Source organism: Arabidopsis thaliana, chromosome 4, assembly GCF_000001735.4.
Source record: "Arabidopsis thaliana chromosome 4, partial sequence".
In the NCBI taxonomy this organism is placed as follows: domain Eukaryota; kingdom Viridiplantae; phylum Streptophyta; class Magnoliopsida; order Brassicales; family Brassicaceae; genus Arabidopsis; species Arabidopsis thaliana.
This window is the reverse complement of record NC_003075.7, coordinates 660,521-673,706: the sequence shown is the minus strand read 5'-3', so window position 1 is coordinate 673,706 and position 13,186 is coordinate 660,521. Positions and strand designations below refer to the sequence as shown.

General features: G+C 35.4%; 2 protein-coding genes, 1 non-coding gene and 2 pseudogenes across 8 annotated transcripts; 2 read left to right on the top strand and 3 right to left on the bottom strand.

The window, feature by feature from the left end:
* Positions 1 to 917: 917 nt before the first annotated feature.
* On the top strand, positions 918 to 3,224 carry NTM1 (NAC with transmembrane motif1; the record flags this gene model as incomplete). 4 transcript variants are annotated; one of them, NM_116384.3, is made up of 6 exons in its annotated part: positions 918 to 1,234; positions 1,339 to 1,610; positions 1,963 to 2,088; positions 2,170 to 2,673; positions 2,756 to 2,905; positions 3,012 to 3,224. In NM_116384.3, exons 1-6 carry the CDS (start codon positions 1,078 to 1,080, stop codon positions 3,222 to 3,224), a joined length of 1,422 nt encoding a protein of 473 aa, NP_192063.2. In that variant the 5' UTR covers positions 918 to 1,077. The 4 variants fall into 4 exon arrangements, with proteins under 4 accessions (NP_192063.2, NP_001078343.1, NP_001329585.1 ...); NM_001084874.1 differs by lacking the exon at positions 2,756 to 2,905; NM_001340330.1 differs by having other exon boundaries at positions 2,756 to 3,224.
* A 652-nt stretch (positions 3,225 to 3,876) lies between these two features.
* AT4G01535 (uncharacterized protein) lies at positions 3,877 to 4,368 on the bottom strand (the record flags this gene model as incomplete). The annotated part of the gene is made up of 2 exons (NM_148188.1): positions 3,877 to 4,117; positions 4,196 to 4,368. 2 exons carry the CDS (start codon positions 4,366 to 4,368, stop codon positions 3,877 to 3,879), a joined length of 414 nt encoding a protein of 137 aa, NP_680554.1.
* Positions 4,369 to 4,633: 265 nt separating this feature from the next.
* AT4G01533 lies at positions 4,634 to 6,559 on the top strand. The gene is made up of 4 exons (NR_143963.1): positions 4,634 to 5,082; positions 5,220 to 5,360; positions 5,473 to 5,595; positions 6,205 to 6,559. It is a non-coding gene; the product is annotated as an other RNA (non-coding RNA).
* A 2,045-nt stretch (positions 6,560 to 8,604) lies between these two features.
* Positions 8,605 to 10,299, bottom strand: AT4G01530 (annotated as a pseudogene; the record flags this gene model as incomplete). Its single annotated transcript has 5 exons — positions 8,605 to 8,930; positions 8,997 to 9,207; positions 9,298 to 9,389; positions 9,602 to 9,688; positions 10,296 to 10,299.
* A 1,709-nt stretch (positions 10,300 to 12,008) lies between these two features.
* Positions 12,009 to 12,897, bottom strand: SADHU5-1 (annotated as a pseudogene; the record flags this gene model as incomplete). Its single annotated transcript has 1 exon — positions 12,009 to 12,897.
* Positions 12,898 to 13,186: the final 289 nt, after the last annotated feature.

Below are 13,186 nucleotides of genomic sequence, written 5' to 3'. Positions count from 1 at the left end.
CTAATGTGATTGATACTTCGATGATCAATCAATCAAATATTACTTCGATGATCAATCAATCAATCAATCATATTACTTACAACTATGTAATATGATTCTATGAACCTTTTTCTTGTTTTTTGTAAACTTTAATCCCTTATCTTGCAAGCCAAATCCATAGACATATATTTTACAAAATTAGTAGTAGTACTATATTGAAGTAGAGAAAGTAATAACGCCATGTCGTCGTCGTCGATGGTGGCGGCTATAATTTCCGAAAGATCCTTCGACTCAAAATACACAAAAAAAACAAGGAAAAGAGAAAGGTTCATACTTTCGTTCGAAGCTCCGACAATGAACCGTCAATAATTTGCCACGTCTTCATTCTCATTCACAATAAAAATAAATTTTGTTCCTCTCATTTGTCAACCTTTTTTGTTTTTGTTTAAAGAATTTGTCAACCTATTGGAAAACATTTTGCATTCAATTAAAATCTTATCGCTAACAGTTTTTTGTTTTTTGTTTTTTTTTCAACTATCTTATTTATTAACAGTAGTAAATTTGTTATAAAATACATAATATTACATTTCTTCCAATACATAATTGATATCTAAATATCCGATCGTTGTAAATTTGGAGTTTCATTCATCTTAAAATGTGTGAAAAATTACGGCTGATGTGTGACAAACACAAAAGATAAAAAGTTACTAAACACAATTTTTTTACAAAATTAAATTGAAACGAAAAAAAAAAATTTAACAAAAAACTAAAAAGAAAAAACATTTTAGAAATAGACACAAGTCATCAACACGGTTTCGGCGCGAGTAGACTTCACGGCTTTTGTTCTTTACTTACTGAGAAATTACTAAAATTTGGTTTTTTTTTTTTTTTCAAATAGAAAAAAACTATAAATACCATCACTCGCTATCTCTTCACCAATCACTTCCTACTTGTATTTGAAAAAGAAAGAAAAACAGAGAGAGAGAGGGAGAAGCCAAAAAAAAAAACAGAGAAGCAGAAAAAAATAAATTCCTTCACCCAAACCCTAGAATTTTTTTTAGAAAGTTTTGTTTTTTCGATCTGTTTCTGTGTGAAAAGATGATGAAAGGTCTGATTGGGTATAGATTTAGTCCGACGGGAGAGGAAGTGATCAACCATTACCTAAAGAACAAACTTCTGGGTAAGTATTGGCTCGTTGATGAAGCTATTAGCGAGATCAACATCTTGAGTCACAAACCCAGCAAGGATTTGCCTAGTAAGTTTATTATGAATGATCTTGATCTGTCTCTCTTTGTATCATCATCGATCATTTCTAAATTTGGGTTCTTTCTGTTGTTGTTGTTGTTGTTGCTGCTGCAGAGTTAGCTAGGATCCAATCGGAAGATCTTGAATGGTATTTCTTCTCTCCGATTGAGTACACGAACCCGAATAAGATGAAAATGAAGAGGACGACAGGTTCTGGGTTTTGGAAACCTACTGGTGTTGATCGGGAAATTAGGGATAAAAGAGGAAATGGTGTTGTGATAGGGATTAAGAAGACGCTTGTGTACCATGAAGGTAAGAGTCCTCATGGAGTTAGAACTCCTTGGGTTATGCACGAGTATCACATCACTTGCTTGCCTCATCATAAGGTATAACAAATCCTTCAGAGCTCTTTTGGTTCTGTATCTTCCATTTGAATTCTGCTCATTTTTGTCTTCTTCTTGATTTGGGGATTTTTGAGCTCTGTGGTTGTGTAAAGATTCTAACTTTGAGTGTTTTTGCTTCTACCAAAGCTTGTGATTGAGTTGTTTGATTGATGTGTGTTCTGTTTTTGTTGTTTGGCTGGCAAAGAACTTGTGTGTGTGAAACCTTTGGAATTTGTTTAGTATACATCTAGTTTGATTTGAGGTTCTGTGTTATTGTTGTTTAAAGAGTCTCAAGAGTGTTTTTGCTTCTACCAAAGCTTGTGATTGATGTGTGTACCTTTTGGAATTTGTTCAGAGGAAATATGTTGTCTGCCAAGTAAAGTATAAGGGTGAAGCTGCAGAAATTTCATATGAGCCAAGTCCCTCTTTGGTATCCGATTCGCATACCGTCATAGCGATTACCGGAGAACCGGAACCTGAGGTGAGTCCAGTTTCTGAGATGTTTCATTATGATTCATTACTATCAACCTGTGTCTTTACTTGTTGTTGTCTCTTTTTACAGCTTCAGGTTGAGCAGCCAGGTAAAGAAAATCTCTTGGGTATGTCTGTAGATGATTTGATAGAACCAATGAACCAACAAGAGGAGCCACAAGGTCCTCACTTAGCTCCGAATGATGATGAGTTTATACGTGGATTGAGGCATGTTGATCGAGGGACGGTTGAATATTTGTTTGCCAATGAAGAAAACATGGATGGTTTGTCTATGAATGACTTGAGAATCCCAATGATCGTCCAACAAGAGGATCTCTCTGAGTGGGAGGGATTTAACGCAGACACCTTTTTCAGCGACAACAACAATAACTATAACCTTAACGTGCATCATCAACTAACGCCTTACGGCGATGGCTATTTGAATGCATTTTCGGGTTATAACGAAGGGAATCCTCCCGATCACGAATTAGTGATGCAAGAGAACCGCAACGATCACATGCCAAGGAAACCTGTGACAGGGACCATTGATTATAGCAGCGATAGTGGCAGTGATGCTGGATCCATATCTACAACGGTAAAGCACATCTCTCATTTTCTTTATCATTACTTCCCTGGAGTATATTCTGTATTCTCAGCTTTCCATTCTAACCTGACAGAGTTACCAAGGAACATCAAGTCCAAATATTAGTGTTGGTAGTTCAAGTAGACACTTGTCAAGTTGCTCAAGCACAGACTCTTGCAAAGATCTACAAACTTGTACAGATCCTTCAATAATCAGTAGAGAGATCCGGGAATTAACACAAGAGGTCTTGAGTTGCTCTTATGTTGATTTTGTTGCTATTTGTTTGTATCTTGTAATCTAAAACATATGTTGGACTTTAAAGATGATGATTATGTGATTTTCCTTTTCAGGTGAAACAAGAAATCCCAAGAGCTGTTGATGCACCCATGAACAATGAGTCATCTTTGGTGAAAACAGAGAAGAAAGGCTTGTTTATTGTAGAGGACGCAATGGAGAGAAACCGCAAGAAACCACGATTTATCTATCTCATGAAGATGATCATAGGCAACATCATATCGGTTTTACTACCCGTCAAAAGATTGATCCCGGTGAAGAAGTTATGATCGCGAGAGAGGCAAAGCAGATCGATCAAAGCACTAGTTTGATATAGGAAAAGGAGGACTAAGAAGAGTATACACATGGACGGTGATGATTAAAAAAATGAATCAACGGCTGAGATGAAGCTATCAGAGATTGTTGGGTTTTAAAGGAAGCTGAAGATCAGAATTGAATTTTATCGTGAAAATTGTGAAAGTTTGTTATCTTCTTCTCCATTCTCTGTTTCTATGAGAATTCTCTATGGATTCTCATGGTTATTTCCTCATTGTAGCTTGAGCTGTTTCTTCTTCTATGCTCTAGCAATTTGAGAAGTGAATCCGTGTTTTATGAACATTGATTCAATCTATCATTCGATTTGTGTTTCATAGAGAATGATAAGCTCTGGAACTTATCTAAGATGAAAAGAACAGAAAGAAATGGAGGGAGAGAAGTATTGCATCTTTAAGGTGGAGAAGAACATAGATAAGAGAGAAATTTAGATTAGATATTGTTGTTGATCGTTTTCGATAACCATTACAGAGACGAAGAAGAGTTTAAGTAGAAGACAATAAGAGGAAATTGGGCTTAACACTAAGCCTAATCAAAGCCCCACTAAGGCCCACTCATCTTCAGTTTTGGTTTCTATCAATACTCCCCTCGTGAAGAGCCAGCTTGTCCTCAAGGTGGAAGAAAGTGGAACTCCGAAGCATTGGTAATGACTTTATACGATCCATCACCCGCTCTCAATGATGTTGGATGTGTGTCCGGTTCAACCGTTCGATTGCGAAGATCTGGGCCTAGCTCAATGAAGCCAATGAAGTTCTCGGTTGAATCGAAATCTGAATGTAAACCATCAAGAGTTGCCAAACCCCACTTATATCTAATTGCATCACATTGTGTTTTGTACTGAAGCTCTGGACTGAAACCTTTGGACGATAACCTGAAAGCATGTTTCAAAAAACAAAAGTAACCATATGTTCTTTAATGGTGAAGAGACGTGACTTCCCTTGCCACCCCTGTTATCTTGTCCTTTACACTTCTAGTGCATAACCACAACTTGCTTCCAAACTCACAATTCCATTTCCCTTGGTCTTCAAGAACAGTAGTATTCTTAAGTAAGTTCAGGCTCTCTATAAGCATCAGTTTCATCCCAAAAGATCCATTTACCATCATATCTTTGAATCCCTGCTGCCTAATATAGCTATTATGATTCTCACAAAGGAGAAATTCAAGCTCAATCCTCCATATCTTCCAACAAACCACCAAGCAGTATAATTGTAACACCCCACTCCCACATAGTTGGGCCAATTTGTTTTGACATTATGATATAGCTCATAAATGGCCCAATCTCTTTTTGATGACAAACAACAAGGGTTTTGTAAGTGTCATATATATTGGGGTATTTAAGTCCTAAACTAAGTCAGCCACCATCATCATTGTTGAGACGTGAGTTCGTGAGCCTTTGTTATCGTTGTCGTAATCTCCGCATTATCAACGTCGAGAGAACCTATTGATGTTCCACCTCTTTGTTCATGTCTTCTTCCAACATCAATGTGTTTTGTTTCTCTATAACCAAACTGCCATGATCTGGAAAGAAAAGAAAGGAGAAGAATAAAAATTGAGAAGATCGTGAAAGAGAAAAAGAGAAGGAAGCGGAGATGAAGGCGGAAACATGACGGAGGATAAATCATCACCACCACGAAGGAGAAACAGTGGGAAAGTGATTCATGTTCTTAACACTAATCAGAAGTATTAAGTGAAGAAGACCGAACCAGATTGAAGCTTGGCGAAGCAAAGAAAGAAGAAGAAGAGAAAAGAGGGAGGAAGAACAGTTTCAAGATGGGGTTTTGTAAGGATCGTTCCAGTGGCATCAGAGAGACTCAAGTAAGGTGTAAGGTGTCTTTGGAAAGATAACGATATCAAGAATCCATAGCCGCTGACAGAATTGGAATCGAGTATATATTCAAGAAGTTATGCACGTTTCTTTCATGACAAGTAACTGCAAAGTCTGTCAAATGCAGGAACCCCTAAATGACAGTTCGAGATGGTTTGTTGATGACAACGTTTGGAGCTTTTAATGAAGTCCGATCATGCTGTAAATTTGTGGAGTTATTCATGATACTTCTATCTACATATTCAACGGTGAGATCACGTTTCTAACGGTTAGTTCCTGAATTTTGAGTATGTTTCCAAGACAGTTTTATTTGAAGTAAATAGTGATGAATTTGTGTTGTTGGTTGGGAAACGAGTTCGATTAGAGCTGAAGTTTTGCAGGAGATTTCATGACTCATGGATTCAGTTCTTAGTCGAGGGAGAACCAAGTTAAAGCTTATGAGCATGTAGTTGTGGTAAAGGTTGAGAAAGGAGAAGTGAATCTTCATCTTCAATTAGGCTAAGGTGAGGGTGGTATTTGCGAAACATGGTATCATTTTCTTTTGTTATGCTTCTTGACGCATGATATGTAGGCTTAGATCTGATTGTATAGGATTAGATTACATGATGATATGACTTTATGGTTGTTGAGTATGATGTTTGATAATGTGATGTTATGTATGATATTATAAGTATATGTATGTTAAATATGATTATGAGTGTATGTATGATGAATGTATGACTGGGGAGAATCGAGCTATGGGCCGTGGTTTCCCTAGTGATGTGGACAATGATGGATCGACGGGTTAACAGCTGGTCAAGAATGGCTGACGAGCCCGGAATGAGAGTGTCTGAGCCACGAGGGCCAGCCTCCACTCATGAGGTTCTAGTCGTCACGATGATGACTGGACCTAACGATACGATATATATGTTTATATTTATATATATAAGATGATTGTTATGAATGTATTATTAGAAGTTAAAGCATGTTAGGTTGATTGATTGTGTTTAAGTTTATATGTTGTGATGATGGTTGTATAGCTTTAGAAAGTGTTTTTATGTTTCTGTGGGTAGAGTTGATTCTCCTCACTTAGTATTCTTTACTCACTTCTTCTTTTTCTATTTTTTCCTCAGGTTAATAAACGTGAGGAGTTATGTGCAATATTTTATTCATGTGTAAAGTTTAAAGAAAACGTTTTGGCAATATTAGATGAATAATATGCCGTCTTGTCCTATAAGGCAGGGCGGGTGTTACAATAATAATCTCATGAGAATGATCATAGGCTTCATTCTCTTGCTGGCTCTCATTAGCAACATCATATCGGTGTTACAAAACTTGAACCCGGCGATGAAGTTTGATCGCGAGAGATAGACAAAGCTAGCAGATTGATCAAAGCACTCGTTTTTACTTTGCTTTTATTTATTTCTATTTTCTTCCGAAATTTTGATGTATATATGTGTGTGTATGTAAGACCAAGAGGTATGTCTTGTACCTAAAGTTAAAATAAAATTTAGGGTTTGAAAAATTTATAACATCTAGAGCGGGTCCATAGCTCAGTGCCGTGGTGGAGCATTAGACGGCTGATAAAGAAAACATTCGACAGAGACCAGTGAATGGTTAGAAAAGGTTTCTCAAAGATTTGGTTTATGATAATAAAGAGAATGATTACATACCGGACAAGGGACTGGTCTAATGTGTTTGATACTTCGATGATCTATCAATCAAAATCTTTGCAACATTTAAGAACGGCTCCATAGCTCAGTGCCGTGGTGGAGCATTAGACTGCTGATAAAGAAAACATTCACTAAACATTATTAGACAGAGACCATATGATTGGTCTAATGTGTTTGATACTTTGATGATCAATCAATCAAAATCTTTGCAACTAGTATATTAGTACATTCCCATATGTTTGGCTTTTCAACTCAAAAGTGTTTTGTTTTTATAAAAAAGTTTATTCAGAATTACTTACAACTATATAATATATCATTATATGAACCTTTTTCTTGTTTTTTGTAAACTTTTATCCCTTATCTTGCAAGCCAAATCCATAGACATATATTTTACAAAATTAGTAGTACTATATTGAAGTAGAGAAAGTAATAACGCCATGTCGTCGTCGTCGATGGTGGCGGCTATAAATTTCCGAAAGAGCTGCATGCTTTCGTTCGAAGCTCCGACAATGAACCGTCAATAACTTGCCACGTCTTCATTCTCATTCACAATAATTTTTATATTTTTCTAACAAGTTAGAGTGGTGATGTTACGTCTAGTGCAGAAAGTATAATCTGTTTCCTGTCGTCGTCCTAATGTTGACAGGAAGCCACAACTTGAGTAAGAATTTTCCCAATAACTTTTATGAACTTGCCACCTATCCAATTAGGAACAAAAAGAGATCGAAGAAGTTATGTAATTATTACTTTCTTATACTAATTAATTAACCTTTTGATTATTGGATAAGTATTACTTACAAGTGTTAAACACGTGTCCTGCACGGGTACTGACTGTGATATCAAAATTGGAGTCAGAAAAGTTGTGCATACCAAAAATGATTATAGTAAAAAAGTTGATGGTTTTGAGAGTGCATACAAAAGCTGGATGAGACAAAAAAAAAAAAAAAAAAAACTAAGAAAGAATGGGAGATTTAATGAACTCCATCAAATGCTATATATGTCACAACACATTTCAAGAACCTTTTATCAGTGCAAAAATTATATAATATATGTTGTTTTCATGAACTGCTTTGTTTTGTGCTTCTCTTTTTTACTGTATTTCCAATTATATATTCTTCAAACTCTCTTCCTTCTAAATTCACCAAAGCATAGCATATCTGATGAGAATAAATCAAAATCATATAATTAGTATAGTTAAGGACAATGCACCACACACATGAAGATTCAAAGAAAGTGTGAGACTTCTAAACTCTCTTTTGCTATTGATTTTGCATGTCAAAACTTCAACATTCTTTCTTTTTCTTTTTACTTCACCGTTCTCTTTTTTGTTTTTACTTCACCATTCTCTTCTTCGTATGTCTTCTTCAGTTTTACTGTTATTTATAAATGCATCAGTCGTCTAGGGTAAAAGTTGAGTCAGTTTCAGAATATCTCGAAAAGCAAATACAAAATCTTAAATTTCTTAAACAAATTAGATTATACGATCAATCACAATGAATAATATAAATGTTTAAGGGAAGATTAAGAATTCAAAATGTAACAATATAGTTACGATAGAATGTTGTAAAAGATTGTAAATCTCTTGGTTTAGGCAATTTTTTTTATCAACCACACATTAATTAAAAAGTAACTCCATGACTGGTTACCGAATTAGGAGGAATAGTGTCTACAAAGATAACTTCAGAAAATAAAATTGTAAATGAGGGAGCTAAGCAGTCCGCTCTAACATTACATGAGCGGGAGATAAGAGAAAGCGAGAAAAAGGGGAAAGAGCCGCATAACACTCTAAGATCGTCTAGCAGATTGGTGAAAGCGGGTCATTCTTCAGTTAACTGTCCCATGGAGACTAGCTCTGAACAATCATTTTCTAACGCCTTTTGCACCAAACAATATCATTTGATCATTTTCTTGAAAACACCACCATCCTAAACCCATATTTGGATCCAAAGATTTCCATGAGCCATCAAACTGACATCTTACAGATTGAGTTGGGCTGTCCAAAGAACCCGTAATAGTGGTAGAGTCGATTGGTTCCAATTGAGCTTCTTCCCACATTAATTTTTCACTCATAGCGTGATTTAATATATCCGCAGATTCAGATTGTATTCCTTTGAAAACTTTTTTATTCATATCTTTCCATATGAACCACAAAATCCAAGCGTAACAATAAGTTTTCTCTCCCCCAACTGGAGGGAGTGGTAACCTCTAATAAAGATAATCTAGATTTGAAAGTTCTGAATTTAGAGGAAAACTATCTGATACCATTGGTATTTTGGATAATTCGCAAATTTTCCGAGAGTGAGAGCATTCAAATAGAACATTATTTATTGTTTCATCTGCCATCTCACACATTTTACAAGTTATATCACACTGTATCCCACGATGTGATAATTTTGAAGTAACTGCTAAGAAACCCGAAGCAATTTGCCATAAGAAGTGTTTTATTTTTGGAGGAGTTTTGACCTTTCAAGCTTGTGCTTTTAGTATGTTACAATTTGGGCCTCAACCAGTTGTATTCGTCATCTTTCGAGCAAGCCAATAGCCTGATTTAACCGTATATCTCTCTGATTTTGTGTGATGCCATATCAACCTATCTGACTTATAAGATTGACTGATAAAAAGACCTCTGATAATTGGAATATCCGCTGGATCTATAAATTTTTCTAGAAGGAATGTGCCACTCTTTCGTGACCGGAATAATTAAATGGTTAACCATCATATTATGATGGAGACCTCTTCCATTTGTGGGGCATGGTTTGATATCAGGAGTCCAAGGACCCGCCAAACCGATAAACTAAATTCCGAACCTATGGACCATCTTGTTCCTATTTCAACCAATTTTTTAGTCAAAAAATACTCCTCCATCTAAATGATGGAGAGTTTATTTTTTTTGTTTGTAGCGGGTGAATATTTTTGAAATATCTACCTTTTAGCACCCGAGCTACTAAAGAATTTAGATATTGGTTTAGACAATTTTAAAATTTTGAATATGTAGAGAATATTGAACTAAAATATTGAGTATTAAACGTTTTCACTTTGGAATATGATTGATTATAATCGTTCTGTAGTCTTAAATTTGTTTCTGTAATTGGATGTTTTCGATATGGAAGTGAATAAATCTCGGTGAATAAATGCAGAATTCTTCTAGATGGGCGGGAGATAAAAATGTGTTGCTTGACTTGGATTACATAGAATATTTCAAGCGAGAAAATCTTAGCAGTTTAATTAAATGAAAAGAGGACTGACAGAAATTGAGGTTATGATTGAATATTTCAGAAAATATTATAGTAAGATATTATGTTGAGATATTCTCATATATTACGAGTTCAATATGATAGATAATAAGGGAAAGAATTAATGACAACTACTGAATGCTAATAACCGAATAAATCATGTACGAACCGAAACAAATTAGTAGTCGGTTCTATTTAGAATAGGTTTTATTTTCTGTATAATCCGTGAAACCGAAACTGAATTAATCGATCGGCTCAAAGTCGTATGCTAGTTAGGTTCTTTGTTTAGGCCGATGGTAACCAAAAACACATACCAACACATGCCGACAAAGACAAAATATATCTAGCCTAATGACACTGAATTCAAACCTCAAGGTGCCATGAATAATTAAAGTGCTAAACCATGAGAGAGAGTCTTGTTACAAGTTACAAGTGGGAGCCATGGGACCGAGGTTCTTATGTGGGGGACCTACAAGCCGGGCCCAGCTTGATGTCCGGAGGAGGAGCCGAGGAAGTGGTGTGACTCTTCTCTAGTTCTCTTTGTGTAAATGGTCCCTTTCTAAGGCCACGTGTCCCCGAGCCAAAGGAAAGCACCTTCTCTCCGTGTCTTATTCGTCTACGTCGTATTCGTATAGATGTTTTTAATAACCTAACGTCGTCGAATCATATTATATAACTAAGTTATTTTTGTTATATTCACTACCAATTAATGTCCACTTCAACGTTATATCAACCGTTTTTGTTTCGTTTGGGGAAATTAAACAGCAGTTAAATAAAAGAACGTTGATATATGAATACTTAAATAGTTTGGAACAATAATACACCACTCGTTACCAAAAAGAAAAAAAAAATACACAATTCTCAAGTATTGTGTTCGTTTATACAGAAATCAACATCAATACATTGACATCATATTCTTAAAAAAGGGTAATACGTACGAAAAAATAGCCAAAAAAGAATGTCATGATGTGTGTGTTTGATAATGTGATGAGAGATAAAAACATATAATATATATAGGTTTGGAATGATTAGGTCAATATTTTTGGTGAGCAAGCAAAATTAAATCGCGATCTTAACTAAAATGGAATAAAATATACATAATTAGAATATTTTAGTTATATGTTGTAAATGCGATTTGTAATAATAATTAAAAGTTTCTATAAAATTTGATATATGAATATTTTGTAGTGTAGAGCAATTAGTTATGTTGAGATATTTTAGAAAGATTATTCCGAGAATATTGGCAAAGATTTGTGAAACAATTTGATGTGGTAAGATTATGATATTGTGAGACACTAATATTCCTTAAAATCAAGTATATACTTATTTTACATAAATAGAAATTTAGATATGGTTAGTTGATATAAAATCAAATTATTGATATTCTCATATATTTCGAAATGAATGTATATTATCGATAATAAAGGAAAGTTTTAATGGCAATTGTTTAGCGTTAAATCGATTTGTAAATATGCAATTTTTGGATTTACTAATCAAACCGGATTTATTGTTGTAATTGATAACAGAAGGATAAATTTTGGTAAGATTTCATTAGCATTTAAAACTATAATGATTTTTGAATCAAGTAAATTATAGATACGGTTCGTTAGAATTGTGTATCGAATTTTACTAATTAGGAATTAATCATTAATGAATTTCGTCGAGTTTTAAGGGAGTAATTATGCAATATTTTTAAGTAGTACTTAATAATATCTATTTTTAAGCAAGAAATTAATGCAATATCTAAATTGTTGATCAAAAATTTGTTCATTGTTTTAATGAAAATATTTTGTCTGATTGAATTTGTAAGGACTAACTATATAAATAGGAAATTGATAAATGATTTTTCAACCCAAAATCCTTACTAAAAACGTGTATATAGATATAAACCTTGTTCTTGTTTTTGTAAATTTTCATAGAAAATTACATAAACAGAAATTTCACTTTAAAAAGCTTAATACTAATAGAAACATATTATAGAAAATAGATAACATTAGTAGTAGTACTTTTTTTTTTTTTTTTTTTTTTTTTAAAACGGCCTTTTATTAGTTATAGAACCCACAAAATTGGGCTGGGCTTTGGTTTACAAAGAAAACCAGAGACAAAGGAAAAACGAAAAAATCTGTCGGGACCGGAAAAGAGGATCTTGCCCTAGTGACACCGTGACGCAGAGAAACCGACCATTAGCACCGACGGATGCGAGAACCACAGCTTTGCAGCAGATCGAAGTATCTAGTAAACAGAGAGGAAGCATCCGACTTCCGCTACTATTCCTTTTCCCGCGACCAACCGTTTCCACCACAAATCTCTCGGCATGGTCAACCCTCCGACATCACGGCACGCCGTTGTTAGCTCCCGTACCTAGCAAGCCGACAATCAAACATAACCCCTCTTTCCCAATCCAACGAATCTCCGATTTACCGAACAAAAAACCTTCAACCGGCCAAGAGGAAGCAAGTCACGGTGGTGTTTGAGGCCCAAGGCTCAAGCGAAACACCCAAACACACTGAATCCGCGACAGCCAACAAATCTAGGAAGATCCACCGTTAACCTCCATGGCGAATTGGCACTACCCACCTTCTCTCGATCGACTTCCGCCGTAGTTGCAGAGGCCGACACGACGGCTGAGCCACGAGAAGAAATCGCTACACCAACCGGCGTCCACAACCGAAGGGAATCGTAGCAACTCTCTACTTCCAACACATCGGATCCACAACTACATCGAAGGAGAGAAAAACCACACCACTGCCAACGGAGAAGGCATCTTGTTCACCCCTGAAATTTCAAAGCAAAGCCAAAGAGATGAAGATCAAAGGCACCGAGAAAAGCAGATCTAGATCTAAAAATTTGTTACAGTGAGGAGAGAGAAGAGAGGTTTTTTTGGGAACGATTGTCCTTCCTCTTCCTAGTTTCTTTTGGGTTTTATGGAAGAGAGAAAAATGGAAATGTGATGAAAGACTTCAGTAGTAGTACTATATTGCAGTAGAGAGAGTAAGATCAGCATCCTCATTATACATATTTTATGAGTTAAAATTTTAAACTAATTAAAAAAAAGAAAGTAATTAATGGAAGTGTATTCATTTACATCTAATTCTAAACAGAGAGTGTCTTTAAATTTAAGGTTTAGGGATGCCGGATGTGGATGCGCTAATAACGCGAGGTTGTCCTCCATCGTCGCTGCAATAAATTTCCGAAAGATCAAAAATAGG